Here is a 19,922-nt window from a genome sequence, read left to right on the forward strand (position 1 = left end):
CAATGGTAGACAAGTTCCTACTCATGGCAAAATCATCAAGAATATTAAGTCCAGAATAAGTAGGCAAAAACTTGAGTAAGCATGTAGTATTGGTCTTGTAATTGCTGTAAGAGCAAACAGGACTCTGGGCAATCCCACATGAATAGCTCTAACAAGCAGAAGCATGTTTGGAATTTTAAGAGGGAGGATATGTATAAGATGAAGTGTTTCTCCAGCTATTTGTTACATTTTAGTCATTTTGTGAAGATGAAAAATTTCATTTCTTCTCTACTTTGTAGGGGATTTACAGATAGTCTTGCATCAGTGCAGTTTCTCTTTAAGAAGCTATTCAGTATTGATGATGTTTGTACAGGATTTTCTTCTAGACTAGACACACACTACAGAATTTCCACACGTGGCACAAACCAAAAGAATATCCTTGCACTCAGCTATCCCCTCACATCTCAGACAGTAATTGCTGTATAAAGTTTGATAAGTGTTGTAGGGACCAGTAAGATTCAAATACTTACAGAGGAAGAAGGGAGATTACAGCAACTGAGACTCCTCTAGAAGAGCCTTAGTTCTTGGAACTCCCATGTAACCAAGTCATCCTCAAGTCAAATTGATCACCAAGCCTTTTCTTCTCCTGCCTGTTGCACACACAGGGTAGCAGAAACATCCCAGGAGTATTTCAAATGAAGCACTGAGTATAAGAACTAGATTCTCCCTAAACATGCAGATTTTCCTAGATGATGATTGAGCTGGCTTCTGTGCTCAACAGCAGCCCATCTGCAGAAGCTGTGTGCCACATGCTGTGTGTACAACATGGTATCAGGGAAGCAGTGACTAGGTTTTTCCCTAACAGAAACATCAGATATTTAATGTAACCACAGTTAGGAAAAGCAGCAGATCATTCAGTGAAAGATCAATCAGTGGACAGCAGTCAGATGAATAGCTTGATGTAGCAGCTGAGGAGAGCCCAAGGTTTCTTTCCATTCCAAAATACTTTATAGCAAAAGACTTTTATGTCTCTTTTAGAGTTGTGGCTTGGCAGCACCATGTTGGACTTCTAAGAGATCAGTATTGCCCAGACAACTTTTTTTCCTGCCTTTCCAAGAACAAAGTTAGAGTTTGATAATCTCACTGTGGAAACAGCATCCCCAAGCAGAGCCAGAGCCCTGTGGAATGGGGTCAGAGAAACCTGATTACTCTAGAAAATACCAGAGCACAGAACATCAGTGTTTCTGTGTTGAACTGTCATTACAGATATAAACTGCAGCACTCAGTGGTGAAGTCTGTGCTTGCTCCTTACTTATCTTTGCAAGTCAGCAGGGCCAGGACATTTCTGCATTACTTGCTGTCATTAGCTGTAAGAGTCTTGTGAGAAACCCAAGTAGTACATAGCTACAAGTAATTCTCAAGAGGCCACTGGCACAATAAGTTTTGAAGAATGGGATCAGTTAACCCTTCCTGGATGCTCCTCACACAGAACCCTTACACCTGAGTGCCTGCCTCCTCCCAACTGAATCCCTTAATGCCCTCAGATTTGAGAATGGGATGGTCATTGTATTCATCCTAACAAAGGAGACAGTAACAGATGCAGATGTATAGTAAATCTGGCAAGAAATAGTGAAATTCCAACTTACTGCCTGAGAGTTATGTTTGTTTTAGTAATGCTGTGCTTTGAAGCACTGGGATATCCAGAAAGAGAACTTCTGATAGAATAAATATGCTGTCTTCTGTAATTTTTTTATGTTCCTTCTTTCATTTATGTTTTTCAGTATAAGGATCAATAGAATCTCAAAGACATTAAAATAAAGCTGAATCTACAGAACAGAGCTCAAGTTATCTGCTGGATAAGCAGTCTTTCCCCTTTCCTTAAAACAATAAGTTACAAATTACTTTGCTCTGAACAACTCTCTCCTGTGTTGCAATTTCATCTAGGTAAAGCTTTCTTCACTTTTCTTCTGGATCATCTTTGAAACCTTAGATCTCGCTCACACTGCCTCAGAACAGTCATTCATTTTAATAGTAGCAGCCAGAGTCCCCAGTTTTACAGCATGAAGCACAGCAAATAGAAAAATGAAAGACGAAGAAACATGAAGAAGAAAAGTTACTTTTAGAGATCATAGGATAGTTCAAAACCTGGGTTTCCTGCATTTCACTGCAAAGCCCTCTTCAAAGGGTAGAACAACCATCAGCTTTTTTGCATTTCATCTTTTTCGCTTTCAGTCTAGTCCAGGCCAAACTCCCCCTCTTTTCCACCCCCACAATTACAATGAGTGTCAGGCAAGCTTACTCAGCTGGGATTGCCAACTTGGTTTTTGCCTGCATCAAGGGTAATCTATTGAGCCCTGGCAGTGATTGATGACTGAGGGACTGACCAGATTTGATTAGAAACAGCCAGCTGAGTGGCAAGTAACTGATGCAGCTAGTTACTCATACAAGGATCTCGGGCACTGGCAGACATAAGGAGACTCAGCATATGACTGAATGGCAGACATAGGCACTGATTAGTCCACATGTATGCTCAGTGTCTTGTGTTGAAGATGGGGAGAGAGTATTGTCTTCCTCCCCTCTCCTTCTTAATTTTTAAACTATTTTACCACAAGGGATTTCCCTTTTGCAAGACTGACATTCTAATGATCAATATGTGCCAACTCCACTAAACATCCCACTTTCTTTTAACCTTCTAACCAAGCTGTCCTTTAATCTTTTCACTTTGATTTCTTTATATAGTTATGCTAAACCTTTCAGCAATGGAGTCTTCATTGACATTAGAGAAAGACCATATATTGTTTTGATTGGAACAGGAGTAAAAAGTATGTGTTCTCAGAACAGTAGTGGCAATGGCACTAGAATATTGTTACTGAGGCTACTTAGTCTCACACCTGGACACAGCCTTTGCTACTTATTTTTTATCAATCATACAAAAAGAAGATATTACCTTTAAGGCATCCACAAGCGCCTTTTAAGCCCCTGAACTATATTTTTAGGAAACACCGAAGTACTATCAGATTGTAAAGTTTTACTATGTGTGTTAACTCACTACCATGTGACAAAAAAGTCTAATTACCTACTGTTTCATAACTGCTCTTTACCATAAGATTAACATAATTCATAAAAGTGAATTAGTCTAGTTCAATTGGTGTAATGAAAGAAGTGGTACTATTTCCTACACTGGCATCTAAAACATACAGATGAAAATAAGCAAAAGCTTTGCAAGGGTAGAGGTCACTAATTGTGATTGCTAAATACATTTTTTTCCAGGTAAAACTCTTAATTGGATGTTTAATTAGGCAGAAATAAGCAGCTATAATTTAAAAGGTAAACTGAAGAGAGTATTGCAGGCTGTTTCTGTTAAAAGGCACAGCAGAAAATTGACACTTCTAAACAGAAAGTGTTTCTCCAGAATCTGAACTACTCATTTCCTCCAGTTTTCTGTTCTTTCTTACTTAGGTAGTGCAGTTGAACTTTACCTGTCATTGAGAATCCTTCATACAGAGGGAAGATGACATTTGAACAGAGCAGTATGAAATTAGCAGTATGTAATATGATGCTGTTGGAGTTCTTCAAAATTTTTGGGTTTTTATATGTTTCAAGATTTATTGATGGAAGTTTTTGCAATTTCTTACCACATTTTGAATAATGGTAATGCAGTCTTACTGTAGAGGATATATTTCACCTATCAAATTTTGCTTCTTCAAAGGAAATCAGAATACTTTCAGATCTCAAATTTAAAACCATTGTGATGCTGTCTAATATTACTGCAGCCTAGAGATTTCTGTGACCAATTACTTACATGAATGCCATTCTATATTCTGTCATTTCTTTGGTGTCCCTGATTTATCTCTCAAAGCCTTTATGACTTTACATTTGGCTTTTATGTAGAAGCAGAGCAGGTCATGTGGTTATCCAGAGGCATTAGTATGGTAATTTTCTTCAAGTTGAGTAGGTGGAAATAATTAATGGGCTGCTTTATTGATGTACATAGATAGCTGATTCTCTCTGTGGTTTCAATTCCCAGCTTCAATAAAGTAGCTTGAGATTTTATCTGAGGGACCAGTAATTACACTGGGCAAGAATAATTGCTGCACAAATACAATCTGATTGTGTTTTATGCTATTGCCAGGGCTGATGCTAAAACTTAAACATATAAGCAAGGATCTGCTGCATGAATAAGTTGACTCCTTTTATTTAAACCCAAACTCTAGCATAACTTAAGTTCAGAAAATCTGATAAAAACTCATTTTTCTTACTTGGACACAACTTTTTGAAGGTTACTCTGTTACTTTTAGCCACCTCTTTATTTCTCTGTTGAAGCATGCTGGCTTGTTGGCCTTGTTTAAACAAGGGCTCAGAATAAACCTGAGCCAGATATCACAGAACTTATTGTATAATCTGGCAATTCCAGCATCTGTTTTAACATTCAAGTGCTTTTTTAAAAAAGCTTCTTCATTTTTGTATCTTTTTCATTGGATTACACAAATCAGCTACATAAATGTTGACATTAATATAAAGATGCTGAATTCTATGCAGTGTGATGCCTACTACACCAAGTGTTGCTTCTATAGTCACTCCTAAATCAAAGTCCCTGCATTGCTGACCTAAATCAGAGGTTCTTTCCTCAGTGAAATGTTTGCAAAGCTAACACTGGTTTTCATGTCCTACTTTTTCCAAGTGCCCAGCACAGAAGGCACAGTCATCAGGTCAGTGAGACACACAAGGTACACACGAGGTTGGTGGCAGGAAAGTCTTTGCTTGTATCTAGTTCTGAGTATGGCAGCTTTTTAAAATATACTCTTCTCCCAGATACCTGACTTCATCTGATTTGCTGCTATATTGTTTCATCTACTTATGAGACAACACAACATAGTAGAAAGCCTGCTGTGTTTTTCCTCAACTCAGAAGCTGTATGAGAAATAAAGGGGTATTTCCTGGACAGTACAAAACTTGGCAATGAGAGGGATCATTAGCCTACTGTGCATGAAACCTCTCTGCCCTTTGCTTTTGTACCTAGAGCAATAATCATATGTGTTGCCATGGTTAAGCACTTCTACCAAAAGTTAGCTTAACAACAAGAAGCTGTGAGGATAAGAGAACCTAGGAAGGTAGCACACATGAACAAAGGGCTGGAGCAGGGAGAGGGGCAACTTAGGATTCTTTAAAGACTTTCAGTAACTAAGAAGGGCTCCTGCCAGTGATTCATCATGGCACAAAATAAAATTGAGCCTTAAATCAGGAGAAAAGCAGGGAGGTCGATGGGATTTTATCTTAAATACATTCTCATGTGTTTTATGGGTTAAAAACAGAGATTATGATTTTGGTATAGAAACTTTGCAGAGTCACTCTGCAATTGCAGGCACATTTCCAAGTAAATGCAAGTATCTTTAAGGGCTCCCTAGATGGTAAAATTTAGAGCTAATGGGATAACACTTTGCCAGATAGACCAGAAGGCCATGCCCTTTCTCAGTCATTTCAGAATGGAGAACACAGATAGGAATTAATCAAGATAGACACAGCCTGAGGCACCTTGGCTACAAGATGAGCCCTCCCAGGAATGCTCTGTTGTCAGAGCCAGGAATGCTGAGAAGCGGGGAGTCATCTCAGCCCTCTCCAAGTGATGCATCTGTTCTCTTCTGAGCTAGACCAAGCTATTTTACTTGCTGCATCACAACCACTCCTCAAGGAACTGCCTCAGAGAAGTTTTAGCTACAAACTCCTTACAGCTTTCCTAAGAGCAAAATGCAGAAACAGAGCATAGAGTAGAACTGGGAGAAACTTTTGTATAAATAAACCCTTAACAGCCATACAGACAATTAGGAGACACTGCTTAACTGTCCACAACCCCTTCATGACCTAGACCTTTGAGTGCAGCATCGGTTTTTTTCTCAGTTAGAGTAATGAAGATGTCACACACAGCATGCACCTCTGATCTCACACTGGGAAAACCACTGCCTCCTCTCCCCACATAGATACAGACATGCCCATTAACACACACTGAAGACAGTACCATTATGCTTACCTACAAATTTGCTGCACCTACAGAAGGGCATCTTTATAGGACACTGTTTACTTGTTGCTTTTCTCTGGAGAGGTGAGGCCTGTATTTATTTAGGCAAATCCTTGGTACTTATCACTAGGAGAGGAGCACTCTATCTTTGCTTTATTGTTCTAGCTACTGTTATTTCACTGTTGTTATGCATAGGTTTGATAAAAGCCATTAGAATCTCTCATGCTATTATGTTATGCTAATACTAGAGCATCTTCATATATCTCAATGTAAATTGTTCCCAGTAAATTGAAAAAAGGAGCAGGTGCAGTAAGACAAATGCTGAATAAGGATGTCAGAGGTTTTTGGATAGGTATAAAATATATAGGGAGAAGGTGAAGGAGACTACTTATAACACACACAAAAAGAATGTCTGTTGCCATACTGTGTCAACATAGAGAGGAAATAAACTTGGAATTTACCCAATTTTCTTTCTGTTATGAAAATGTTGAAGGCATCACCTTGGTCATAAAAAAAACTTACCACCTTATGTCTGTGTAACATGTCTGCAACAAATCAGCTCTCAAGTGGTATAAATTTAGAGGGATTTATAGACCAAGGCAGAGATCAGCATGCAGAAACTTTTTGGAGAATAACCAGTAGCTAGAAAACCTTGCTAAATGAGATTGTAAGCTCTTGTGTGGACTGCATGCAAACTAGCTTGTAAGAGTAGATGGTATACAGCACAGGAGATAGACTGCTGTCTGAAATGTTCAGAGGTTTACAGCCAAAGATGCCACATATTCCCCACTCATACATGACTGAATTTTTATGTAAATGCAGCATCATTGTGGAGGAGGAGATACTGAGTCATTAATGACTTAACCCCTAGTAGAATCCTATCTGTTAGCCTAGCTGGAACAAAATAATTAGTGGTTTTATGGTTTCTTCTAGATTCATACACTAATTTCCTTAGACTAAACAGTTAATTCAGTACTTACATTAATTTAAGCCCTGGTTTCCTACATGAAGCCTCCTTGGATTTTTCCATTACAGTTCTGCATACTTTTCTATTACTTTGAGAATCTAGGCAGCTGCACTAATTACTTTAATTAAATGTAATCAGACATTAATATTGCATAATATCCCCATCCACTGGTTAACTTAGATGTGTGCAGTCTTAGGTCAGTCATCATAATTAACCTTCAGTTGAAGCATTGGCAAAGTCATTCTGATCACTGAGGTAAGTTTACCATTGCAACACTTTCTTTTTGTCTAACCACAGGTGACAGAGCTGGCAACAAGCATATATGGGAGAGACTCTTAAGCATGAGCTTCCTGGGCAATTAGAAAAAAAAATATCAAAGATTGCAACACAGACTTACCTGTCTGGGGAACACATCTAACCTTTGCAGTGCAACATCACAGTATCGGAGCTCCACCTTCTTGCCTTTCCAGGGATGGGCTGGTGTGACAAGCATTGTACAGAACACAAGGCTTCCCTGTCAAAAACAGAAACAATGTTGTGAAAACATTGCTTCAGAACAGCTCTTCTCCAGTGTAACTTTTCTAGGACAATCCCAGTTACATCATCAATTCATTAGCTGATAGGAACCTGAACATAACAGCCTGCTGCATTTCCCTTGCCATTTTATTGCACTTACTATATCTAGTTTATTTTTTAAAAGCTTGTTAAAGGATTGTTTTTACCAATACCAAGAGTACTTCTACCCAGAAGATTTTTTTTAGTAATAGCAGAAAACATTCAAACATCAGATTTCCCTTTCAATATTTTCCCTCTTAAAACTATAGCTGTACCGTTTGTGGTCTTTTATTACCACCACAGAGGGATTTATCAAGGGAAGCCAAGCTCTCTTAATTAACCTGAACTTTTATTTTAGGCCTCTGCATAAAGAGGGATTCTCTCTGACAAAGACTGAAGTGAGCTCCTCTGGTAATTCTCTTACAAAAGAGGAAAAAAGCACTACTCTGTTTTATTTTTAATTGCACTACATGTATTCCATTTCAAAGCATTAGCATTTCCCTTTAGCATACTCTGAGAACTTTTGTAGTCTTCTAAGTCTCCAGTGGAAAAGGGGGTTGACTGGTAGGGTAAAAAAAAAGAGCCAAATGAGTTTTTACAGTCATACTGCCTATTCATTTTTCTGATCACACAAAGCTTCACTTGTTTTAAAAGACTGCTATCTGACCTTCTGTGAGGTGGTTGCACACAGGGTTTATTGCTCATGTAAAAGATTACTGGCATAATTTGATAGGGACACATGCAATTGTAGCCATTTTGGGTGCTATGTCTTGATCTTTACTTTCCCAAAGCCATTACACTATCACCCCTCCCTCTAAATTTCATGCAATAGATACTAAGAGTTGTTACCTATTTTGGGCTTTGCATATAAGCCGATTTGATTATTTGTGTCAGGAGTTAAGAAAGTTTAAGGTATTCTTAGTACAGGTTCACTTCAAAGCTACATGCAAGGAAACTTTAAGCTTTGCTAGCTGTAACATGTTAATTATGGCTGTACCAATTGGATCTCTTCAGGGTCGTTGGCTTTAACCTGCAAGTGTAGCACCTGTAGATGCACAGACAGGGTAGAACAAAGAAGGGAAAAGCTTCAGCTGAAAATTGACTTTTCAGTGTTTTGTAATGAAAGCAACATCTGTGGACAATAGCTTATGTGCTACCAGAACAGGCATATACTCAACAACTGCAACACACTTCCCATCACTTCCATGGGGACACTCATGCTGAAGTTTTGCCATGCAAGCCATAGCCTAAAAAGTACTCTAAAGCTTATCTACTTTCATACAAAAGTTACATGAAGCTCTGTATTAAACCAACTAAAGTTTTACACTTAAGTACACTGAAACTTTGAGAGGAATAAAACCCCTGGCTAGTTCTATAAAACAGGATTTAAAAAAGCACTCACCCAGATCAGCCTTTTCCCTAAGGCTACATTACTCAGGAGATATTTTCCACCTGTGTCTCCTCTAAGAAACTTTTTCCCAATGAGTTAAGTCTACTACAAATGTGAGGTTCAAACTCAGACAGAACTCTCTGTAACTCCCACTAGAGTAGCCAAAGAACTGCAAGCAAAAACAAGTATCCACACAACAAAATCCCCCATACAATTAGCAGCACTTCTCAGAAAGCTTTTTATAAGCAGCTGATGGGTTTGCAGCTCCACCCTCTGAGCAAAACACCTGTGCTTCTGCCCAATGCACTTAGCCACACACTCTTCCAAAGACACATTCAATTAGCATAAGGACTAATGAGTCACATTCCTATTGCTGAGTAAATATTCTATAATACTAACAGAAAAGGAGCTATTTATAATTGACTCTGGGATTATACCTAGGTGCTTTCAAAAGAGAAAAAAAATCAGCAACCTTCTTTTGTGATACAAAAAAAAAAGAAATAACTATGTTTTGGTCTTTGGTGTGAAGGTTTACATTTCAAGTGCTGGATGAATTTGCCATTTTCAGTTTCAGTCAATATAACAAGTTTAATTGTCTGGCAATCTGCTTTGCATGTATTTCTCTAGTCTTTCCAGACTTTAACCTGAACTTTTTCATATTTTGCAGTTCCCTCCTTTTGGGGTTTGGTGAACTCAGCTTGGAACCTTTGCTCTGTTGGGAAAAGACAGTCACCTGTCAATATTGAAACCAGCCATATGATTTTTGACCCTTTCTTAACTCCACTTCGCATAAACACAGGGGGAAGAAAGGTATGTTGTCTATCGTGTCCTGGTATAAAAACAAGAAGTTAGTAGACTTACAAATGTTCACAAATAAAGCTTTTGTGTTGCTTCCCTTTTGTTGGGGTGCTTATAAAGGTATTTCAAAGATTTTGCTGCTTATTCCATGCAGGCAGTTCTCTTTTATTCAATCTGCAATACAGAACAATGCACATGAAAAGGTATTGTGACTTACAATATTAAAACAAGCAGAGCCTCTAACAAAAGGTTAGTCCAAAATGATTTATCTTCTCCTGTTGTCTTGACAAATGAGATTTCTGCTGGAAACAGCATGAGATGTTAGGAATTTGCTCTGTACTTCTTATTGAGGTTCTGGTGGTACATGTACACATGCATCAGAATCGATGTAACGCTCATCACAGAAATGATAAAATGGTGGTATTGTTATGTACTGAAGGACAACAGTGCTTCCAACTATGGCATAAAATATCAGAGTAATATATATGTGTTGCTGCTTACTCAGAAATGCATTAAGGGTTTTCATTTTGATACTAAAAAAACAAGTTTTACTGACTCTGCTATTTACATAAAGGCTGCAATATTTCAGATCATTTATAATTACAGTGTGATATAATATGAAAGTCAACAACAAATATACGTGGAAGTTGTCTGTCAGGAGTATCAGAATATTTAATCTCTTTAGCAATTCTGAGAATTATACCTTTTTTGTACCAGCTCAGGGTACAAAGCAAGCATCTAATTATTAATAATATCAGAGGCACCGATAACCTCTGAGATTCTGTATAAGCAATGAGATGTTCTTACCACACACTGATATTATCTGCTGCTGTCAAACACTGATGGCCTTCTATCATGTTACAAGAATAGGATTTGCTCTAGTTGTGGTTATTCTGTTTTAGAGAGATCTCTAAAATGGTTGAATCAAAAGTGTCCTTTGAGGAAAAGATTGCAATCTCAATGTCTTAAAAAAAATCCTTTGCTCATAGTGAAGGCTTCAGTGAGGATTTTATTTGGCAGGTAGAATATTTGTGTTCCCTTTTTGGTGATGTTTCTTCATATGTTAAAAATGGAGGTGTGTTTCATATGGGCTGAAGCGCTTCAGTTTTCAGGGCAATGAACCAATTGATATAGCAGCCAGGGAATTTCTTAGACAAGACTGAACTGTGATTTGCTGCACACAAAAGGATTTTATGGAACCAATCCTAAGAAAAATTATGAATAAATAGAAAAGGGATTTGATATGGTTTCAAATCAAAGTTATAATAAGCTAGCTTACATGCATAGTGAACAAGAGAGACAGCTAGCTGCACACAGTCAAAACTATACAGCTCTTCTGCAAAGGGAGGTGGGAAGAAAGTCAAGCCTGGAGAAAGAGCTAGATGGAAGGAAACATTCTGTACAGTCAGTGTTGGAACAGTAACTTCAATTTTTTAACAAAATTTTTTGCTATTAAAGTAGAAAGGTTGAGTTTAAACACTCAAACATTTATTTGATTTGGAAAAGAATTTTTTCTGCTTTGTGTGCTTCAAATTGAAATTAACTTAGGGAGGAACAGAAATGGTTCATCCACAGAACAGAATCCAAGACCAATCCTGTTTAGTTCTCAATTTCCACCTCTACAGACCAAAACTTTTCCAAGCCACTCCATTACAGAATTTATGACTAAAGACTTTACCTAAATCCATAGTTTTCTAGCCAATTCCATTGGAGAGTTTATTTTCTTTCAGTATTAGTAACAGAAGGCATTTTAGTAAACCATATTGAAACTTTCCCACAATTTTTTAGACCACTTGGGTTTAAAATAATAATTTTCTTGTTCCTGAGAAAAGGAGTGGTCTGAAAAGAGAGTGTAAAGGACATCACTTCTTACACTGCAACCTACAAGGGGTGAAGAGCATGATGTGTGGCATGTTATGTGGCAGATGACTTAATAGTTACTTCTGTTTTAAGGCTGAGAAGGAAATTCTTCCCATTCCACTCAGGAGCAAAAGGGATGGCAATGCAACTGATGAATATTTTTACCTTTTTTTATCTACTTTTTCATAATGAAGTTCAGGTGAGCAGGAATATATTGCTCTGTGCTGTCCATGGTTGCAGTGCAGTATCAGGTGATGCAATTTACAATTCCAAACACCACTGGATGTTATTCTGAATTGTGCTGCATTACTTGGATGTTTGTGCTTCTCAATTTCCTAAGAAAGTAGCTTTTCAGGTCCTGAAGGCTGCATATCATTGATACAGATAATTGGATTTCAAAATCCAGAATCTCAGCACAAGATATTTAATGAGTTTACACGCAGATAAATTCCCCAGAAGAAATGCTGCTTTTCATGAAACTCCCCAAGTTTCAGTCCTCTCTGAGGCCCAGCTTTGTCTCTTGATTATCCATTTTAGTGAATTTAACATGCAGCCCATTTCAGATAAACAACCCGTTTCATAAACAATACTAACCCTTATTAATATGCAAATCACACTCCCCCACTCTGTCACAAAGAAAAACACCGTTTTACTTTCTCTGCTTTTTTCCCTTTGGATTCACATAAGCCCCAAGGCAATCAGCAACATGATAATAGAATAACTTGTACTGACCACCAATGTAGCCTAGTGACATTTAGGCAGCAAGCACTATGGGTTTCAGCCTCCAAAGCCAGGATTTCCAGACTGTCATGAATGAGAGTAATGAACAGACCACGTCACTGCCCACTGAGCTAGTCCTCTGCTGTGAACTCTTCTTGCATTCGCCAGGGCTGGTCGTCTCTCTTCTTCAAGAGCCCCACCTTTGGTCCCTCAAAATTTGCCCCCTGACCTCTCTGTAGCCCATCTGCCTCTGGTCTTGATTTCTCTGTGGGCTTAATTTCAAGAGCTCCAAGATTCTTTAAGGCCAAACTACAGGTCTTGGCCATACTTTGCTTTTTTGTTCTCCTAAAAACATAAGTTACAGCATTTGCTTTACACACCAAGTACACCCCTGCCAATTAAATTAAACCTTGTACATAAGTGATACTATGACTTACTATAGGTCATGCTCAAGAATTGAAATTGTGGTTTAAGGTGGGTAAAGTTCTGTTTAAAAACACTTTATTTTTAAGATAAGGAAGGCCATTGCACCTGATGTTGACCTCTAGGGAAATAAACAAATCGATTTCTGCTGGCCAAGGCTGTTATATACATTCTCTAGCTCAATGTGCATAAATGAAAGTTACTCAGTAAGATCCATAAGTCTACCTTCTCATATGGGACATTAATGAATGCAATCACATATTATTTAAGTTAATATCTTTATAAATAATTGGTTCATTCTATGCATCTCAAGATAATGGCAATATTTAGCAGTTTCTAAACTAAAATAGAATAGGAGAGAAGAGATTTATGAATTGAAATCAGTTAAATGGTTTCTCTGCCAGCTAGATCTGATTCCATGCTGTTCAATCAATTCAGAGTATTACTAGCATTTTTCTCGAGAGTGCAATATATGACAAGTGCCAAGCTTTGCTTTGGTGATTATTAAAAGGACAGATACTGGTGTGAACCATATTTCAGCACTGCAGGAATATAAAAAATGAATTGTTAGAAAAGGTCCAGGAGGAATGGATAGTAATAAGACATCAATGTCATCTGTAAACTGATTTGTGATGAATTTTTAGAGGGCTTAATATTACGATGTTTTGATTTAGAGTGGCTTTAGAAAGTCAAAAGTCTGATGCAAACATCAAAAACTTTAATGAATAAAAAATGAAATATAGTATTACTGCTTAAATAATTGCTTAACATTTCTAATACTTCTACAGTACTGCATGCTCTAAGATATGTTAGTAAGTGAATATAAAATGAAACCAGCAAGGTAAAGTAACTTGTCCTCATCATTAACTTTGGAACTGGAAAAAAATGCTAAGTATTGGTAGTGGGTTTGTATGGCCAGGTTGTGACAGGAGGGGAGCTACAGGGATGGCTTCTGTGAAAAGCTGCTAGAAGTTTTCCCTGTATCTGACAGGGCCAGTGCCAACCAGTTCTAAGATGCACCCACCATTGACGAAGGCCAATTAGTGATGTAGGTAACACCTCCATGATTATCAATATTTGACAAGGGGAAGAAGTTTCTGTACAGGTGCTAAAACTACAGCAGAAGAAGGGAGTGAGAATGTGAGAACATCTACATAGACCAAAGGAGACTGTGGGAAGCCCACACTGGAGCAGGTTCCTGGCAGGACCTGGGAATCCATAGAGAGAGAAGCACACTTTGGACCAGGTTTGCTGTCAGGACTTGTGACCCTGTGGGGAACTCCCCTGGAACAGTCTGTTCCCAAGGGATTGTTTTCCCTGTGGTTGAGACCCACCCTGGGGCAGTTTGTGAAGAACTGCATCTGGTGGAAAAGACACATGTTGAAGTTCCTGGGGGACTATCATCCCTGGGAAAGATTCCACACTGTAGCAGTGGAAAGTGTGAGGAGTCCTCTCCCTGAAAGGAAGAGCATCTGGTGTGTCATCAGGTTGCAGCAACTCAAAATAAGTGAACACTATTAGGAAGTAAACAAAGATACATGCTGTCATCATCAGTTCATTCACACATGGGTTAAAAGTCATGGTTAAGTAAACCTGCTTTTGAGACTGGAGTATTAGGCACAAAATTACAAGTCTGTTGCTTGTGAAACTTTTCTTTCTGGTTTTGTCTCCAGCACAACAGATAACAGCTTTCCTAGTCACATGTCTCTGTAATGTTTTGCACAGAATCTAATCAAGTAATCACCATCTATTTGGCAGGGATTTCTGCCTGTCTTGCAGCTGGAGAAGGTACTTTATAATAGACACATGTCAATTCTGCTGTAAGCTGGAAAAGACAGGGGTAAATAACACTGCTGCCAGGGTGAAATACAAATTGCTGTGGGAGTCAAATGTGCCATTCAAAATTCTGAGTAGCAGTTTGATGTTAGAGAGAAGTGCAAGTTCTTTGGTTTTCCTCCTGGTACTATTAAACACTGATTGTTGAAGATTGAAGTAGGCATGGTTTGCTCATAGATAGGAGAATTAAAGTATGTATTTTAGGATTAGATGCTAGAAAGGAGCTTAAGAGAAAAAACTGAAGTGGTGGTCAATGAACTGTATCTAATAATCAAAACCAAATCTGTGGATCAACAGCTCCTCATCAAACTGGGATCTGGACAGTAAAGCAGCGGGATATTTAAGCTACATGTCACTCAATAGGCTGAGGAAAACCATCACTAGATGATTCTGGAGCAGAGGAGGAGAATGCACATAAATTGGGGGTAAGAAACTGTTCTTCCTGTAATGGACAGAGCATATTACAGGGAGTTGAGGCCCTGCAGGAAAATTGGAAGGAGAAAATAATTCTTTTGCATATACCCTTTTTTATTTGGGATATGTTGTTCCTGTACAGAAAGTGACAGGAAGTGATAGCTCATAGCGGCATTGCTTAGATGTGTGGTAGTCCTCTGTGTCACTTAGGTAAGTGTTTGAATCTGTAACTATAGTTTGTTTTATGTAACGTTCAACTGAAAGTAACTATAACTGAACAGTTTTACCTCCAACTTCTTTATCAAGTTATTGCATGTGACCCTGAACAAGAAACAGTTCCAAACTCTCAATGTAAAATGGAAAATTTAGCTTTTGAACCAAAAACAGAGAAGGAAGTTAAAGTTGACTATCAAAAATCTTTGGGGAGCCTGTATTAACTATCAAATGTGAAGAACTTATCCAAATACAGAAACATTGTATTTTCATAGAATCATAGAATCACAGAATGGTAGGGGTTGGAAGGGACCTTTAGAGATCATCTAGTCCAACCCCCCTGCAGAAGCAGGTTCACCTAGGTCAGGTCACTTAGGAACATGTCCAGGAGGGTCTTGAAGACCTCCAAGGAAGGAGCCTCCAAGTTTATTTTATAAACTTTCATAGAATAATAGGGAGGACAAAAATAGAATCTTGATACATGAATAGGAAATGCCAAATACATAACAGTCCCATTTTCATGAGCCTTTTCTAGGATCTGGTTCATCTTTCCTGTCTCAGTCTACAATATTTGTCTTATAGGAAAAATATGTGTGTTTGGATGCATGCCTTTGTGTGTATGAGTATGAAACTCTTAGCTTACTCTCTTTTTCTAAAGCTGTATCTATCATTCATCATTTCTGCAGTAGAATAAAGGCAAGTGTACATAAAAGGTTTCTTCTGCAGTCTATCTTCCAGGATTTATCAGAATCCAAAAACTCACTGTAAGACATTTGATTAAAGCATCAGTCTGAACAAACAGCATCATTTGTAAGGAAAGTCAATCAACTGATGTTTTGAAGTGCTGTTTTGTCTCCATTGCATCAGCTCCAGCTCTGAGGGATGTTGTGAATAGGTAAAGGGATGGCTTCTGTAAAGTTACCTGGAATTTAAATCTGTATAACTTGCATCACACTTTAAAAGCATCTGAAGGAAGTTCATATGGGTGCCAATACACCCCGAGGGGTTTCTTTCACAAGGCAGTTGGAGCATCTGAAGTGACTAATTTTGTTTTTTCAAGAAAGATGATTCTTTATTTTGGTGTTATGAATGCATGAGGTTTGACTATCTCAAAGCTGCTTTTTGGGATCAGGGTGAAAATGCACATCATGTAAATATAAATAGTGCTAATCTCTAACCTGTGACATACTGCTCAGACAAAAAAAATATACTGCATACTGCATTCTTATCTATGTTAACAACTCAATGCCACCTGTCTCAGGGAAGCTGTTCAGCAGAAGAAAATGTTGCATAGAGTACTCTGATATGCCAGGTTGCTACATAGATACGTTTAAGATATATATCAGGGATGAGGAGGAAGGGGAAGGAGAAGAGCAGGTAAGGGTTAATAAGGACAAACTGTTTCTTTACATTCTTTGAATGTGTAGTAAAATGTGTAGTACCCTTTACTCTCATGTCCTTTCTTCTGTGCCCCAGCCAGCAGCTGGAGGCAACATATCAACGTCATAATTTGCTACTGATAGTGTTAAATCCCTAAACTCACATTCTGCTGTCCTCCATCCCCTAACATACAAACACTGCAAAGAAATACATCACAGATATGACTAAATCACAGCATCTTCTGGGGCTGTACCAAGGGCAGCACAGCTGTGCTGAGATGCACTTAAAAGCTCCTTTGAAGATACCTTGCCTTAACTAAGTAGCCTTAACTAAATATTTCATCTAGTCTTGTTTCATCCAGGACTGTCTAAGACCTCTACCCAAAAGAGCGCTCAAAGGTACTGAGTAAAGAAGCCTTTGCTGGAGGGGATAAAAAAAGGGACTAAAATGTGAATTATCTCCAATGACACTAATGCACTTTTGATATCATGACAACCCTTCCAAACAAATGTACTTTTGTGCTGAGTTTTGTAAAGCATATTATTTATATGATGGGCACTAAAAGCTACTTTTGAGTGACTTAAGCTTTTGATGCAAATATGCATTCAGAATCTTTTCTGTCAGTGTATTACTAAACTCAACAGGCTGCCAGGTTTCAATAGCCTGAAGACGGGTTGGGGTATAACTCCTTGTTTGACACACATGGGGATATTTACTACATATTGCACAATGAGAAGCACAGAAACACCATTCAACAAGTGTCCTGGCTCGGTGTTGCCCAGGGACAGCACTGAGAACTCATCATAAGAAAACTGAAATCAATTAAACTAATAAGAATGTATCACTGCTTGGATAAATACCTTAACAAAGTACCCAAGGAATGTCTCACCCAAGGACCTTTCATTCTTTTAGAAAACTTTGTTTAGAAGATCCAGCAGTATTGGAACATAAATGCCATGCTGTTTTCTTACTATTGTGAAGAATTCAAGTTAGGGAGCTAAGCATCAGAAAGGCTTCTGAGAACCATTGCAAACTGCGATGCAAGGACACATGTAAGGACAGCTGTACTTACTCTGAGCAAGGTCATGGCTAAAATCCTCTTACAGCTATATAGTAAGTCACACAGGCCAAAGGTGCCCTACAAGGCAATCTGCTAAAAGTACTGAAGCTAGCTCAGAGAGGAACAAGTAGAGGCACTTGCCTAAATTATGAAAACAGAGTACGTGAGTTGGCACTGCACAGCTGATCTGCAGCTCAAGCAGCCCTGGTCAGCACCTCTGCATTCAAACCCACGGTTTGGGGGAAACTTCTGCCCAAACAGCTCAGGATATTTGAACAGACTGATATTTTTCCAAATGTCACGTTCTTTAAATGCTGTTTGAAGTTGAAGGTTTACTCAGTTCCCCTTAGAATATCACTGCAAATATCACCAAGATGTTTATATGTGTCCAGCTTCTTTATCACCTCCTGTTTCTACTCTCCCAAAACAGTGCAAGGGAAGAGAAGAAATTATTTAGCAGGAAAAAGTCAAAGACCAGTTTCATGATGAATGTTCACTTCTGCAAGTGAAGGCATAATATCCTCATGAAGGGACCAATCTTTCATTCTCCACGACTATCATGTTGTATGTATTGCTGCCTGGACTGCTAACAATTGCTAACAATTATCCCTCATCACCTGCAAACTCAGGCAGAGGTATAAAATCAGATACACAGTCGTGGATATACTCTTCACCATGAACTCCAAAATATGTTTGTCCATTGAGGGCTGTGTGAATGAAAACCTCCACAAAACACTAGATAAAGATCATCACGAGTCAGGGAGTATTTCACTTGCATCTCTGTCATTCTTTGGGTAAAAACTTGTTTTATTTCCAGACCACAGATAATGCTGTTAATAATGAGGTATTCTCAGCCCAGTCTCTTCCCTCAGCTCTCTGATTATCTCATTGAAAGGATTAAATACTGTTTTGGCCAATGGATTTTCCTTATATCCTCTTCCACTTAAACTTATCTTTTCCTGAAAGCCCTTTAGCTGTAAAACCACAGATCCGTTTCAACATCTAAAATCCTTTGTATAGTAACGTTTGTCCTTTTTTACTGCACCATTGTGCCCTGCATAACTAACCATATGAGTAAAGGGATGTGCAGTGAACTATATACTACAGAGATTCCTAAAAAGAGGAACTACTAGGAGGAGCAAATGCATGCCAGGACCTCAACTTTCTTTCCTTCCTCTGCCAGATAACATCTGTTATCTTTAGAAAGTTTGGGACTAGGGTATTCTGTAAGCAGCATAGAGATGATTACTGGAGAGAGAGCTTTGCTGTTGAGCTGTAAGCCAGTGCTGCATGGTATGGAAGTATGCAGCAGCCTTTAACTGAACACTCCACACGTAAATTAGGAACAATATTACAGCATCTGCTGTATGTAATGAGAGAATAAAACAGCTGTGCTAGATGAAATATTGTGTATGTCAAATTATTACAACAAACTTTATAAATATTACTGTTAGTCTGACTGCAATCATTTTTAATAGCATGAGGAGACAGAAAGAGAGAGGAGTTCTGCATATCAAATGTTATGAAAAAGGATGATACTACTGTGGAGAGCATGAGGACCAGTATCCAATTAAAGCAGGCGGAAACTGGTTGCAAACAAGAAGGAAACTGGAGCAGCAACTCCAGAATGAGAAGGATAGTCCTCATCTCAAGATGTGCCGTTTTATCAGGAGTCCACAAAGCATTAGAGAGATATATTTTGCAGTTTTTGCAAGATGAAAGTTACATTTCATTAGCTTTTTATGGTATTTTGAACCCAATCAATAAGCTTTATTGCTGGCATCCTCTGTTGCCTCATTGAAGCTAACTGGGCTATCAGCTTTCTGCCTTGATGCACTATAGATGAGCAATCACACTTTATTTAATGACAAATGGACACCTTTGGTGATACCGGATTCTTCAGTGAGATATGTATTTGTTCCCAGCTTATGCAGCTTTTACTGAATTATTATTGAAAACATGATTTCATGCTTGGTTAAGTGGTAAATTTAATTCATTTGTCAGCAAGATACAGTAATAAATAGAATGTTACCAGTAGCATTTCTAAGAAAGGAAAGGTCTGTATATCTAGCCAACAAGTATAAATTAGCCAAGTACTTGTTGACTACCTTTTCAATGTTTATTGCTCATGGATTTAAATGTGCAGGAAAAGACTTTTCTATCTAAAGTAAGTCATTTGTGACCCAAAGTTGTCAGTTAGTCAAAATACCTGAGTCGTGCCTTGTGAGTACATTACAATCCCAGTTGGTTTGGGTGAAATGGAATTGCCAGGATGGACAATAGTGCTGCTTGGAGCAGGAGACTGGACTATAAA

At 38.4% G+C, this 19,922-nt stretch overlaps 1 protein-coding gene across 1 annotated transcript in view; it reads left to right on the forward strand.

The window, feature by feature from the left end:
* The window catches only part of CA10 (carbonic anhydrase 10), a 177,514-nt gene that overhangs the window by 60,359 nt on the left and 97,233 nt on the right, over positions 1-19,922 (forward strand). The window contains exon 5 of the mRNA XM_062010890.1: positions 9,572-9,714. Coding sequence (XP_061866874.1) covers positions 9,572-9,714 — 143 coding nt within the window. The remainder of the gene's footprint in view (positions 1-9,571; positions 9,715-19,922) is intronic.

The sequence above is a fragment of the Colius striatus genome, chromosome 18, assembly GCF_028858725.1.
Source record: "Colius striatus isolate bColStr4 chromosome 18, bColStr4.1.hap1, whole genome shotgun sequence".
NCBI classification, from domain to species: Eukaryota; Metazoa; Chordata; class Aves; order Coliiformes; family Coliidae; genus Colius; species Colius striatus.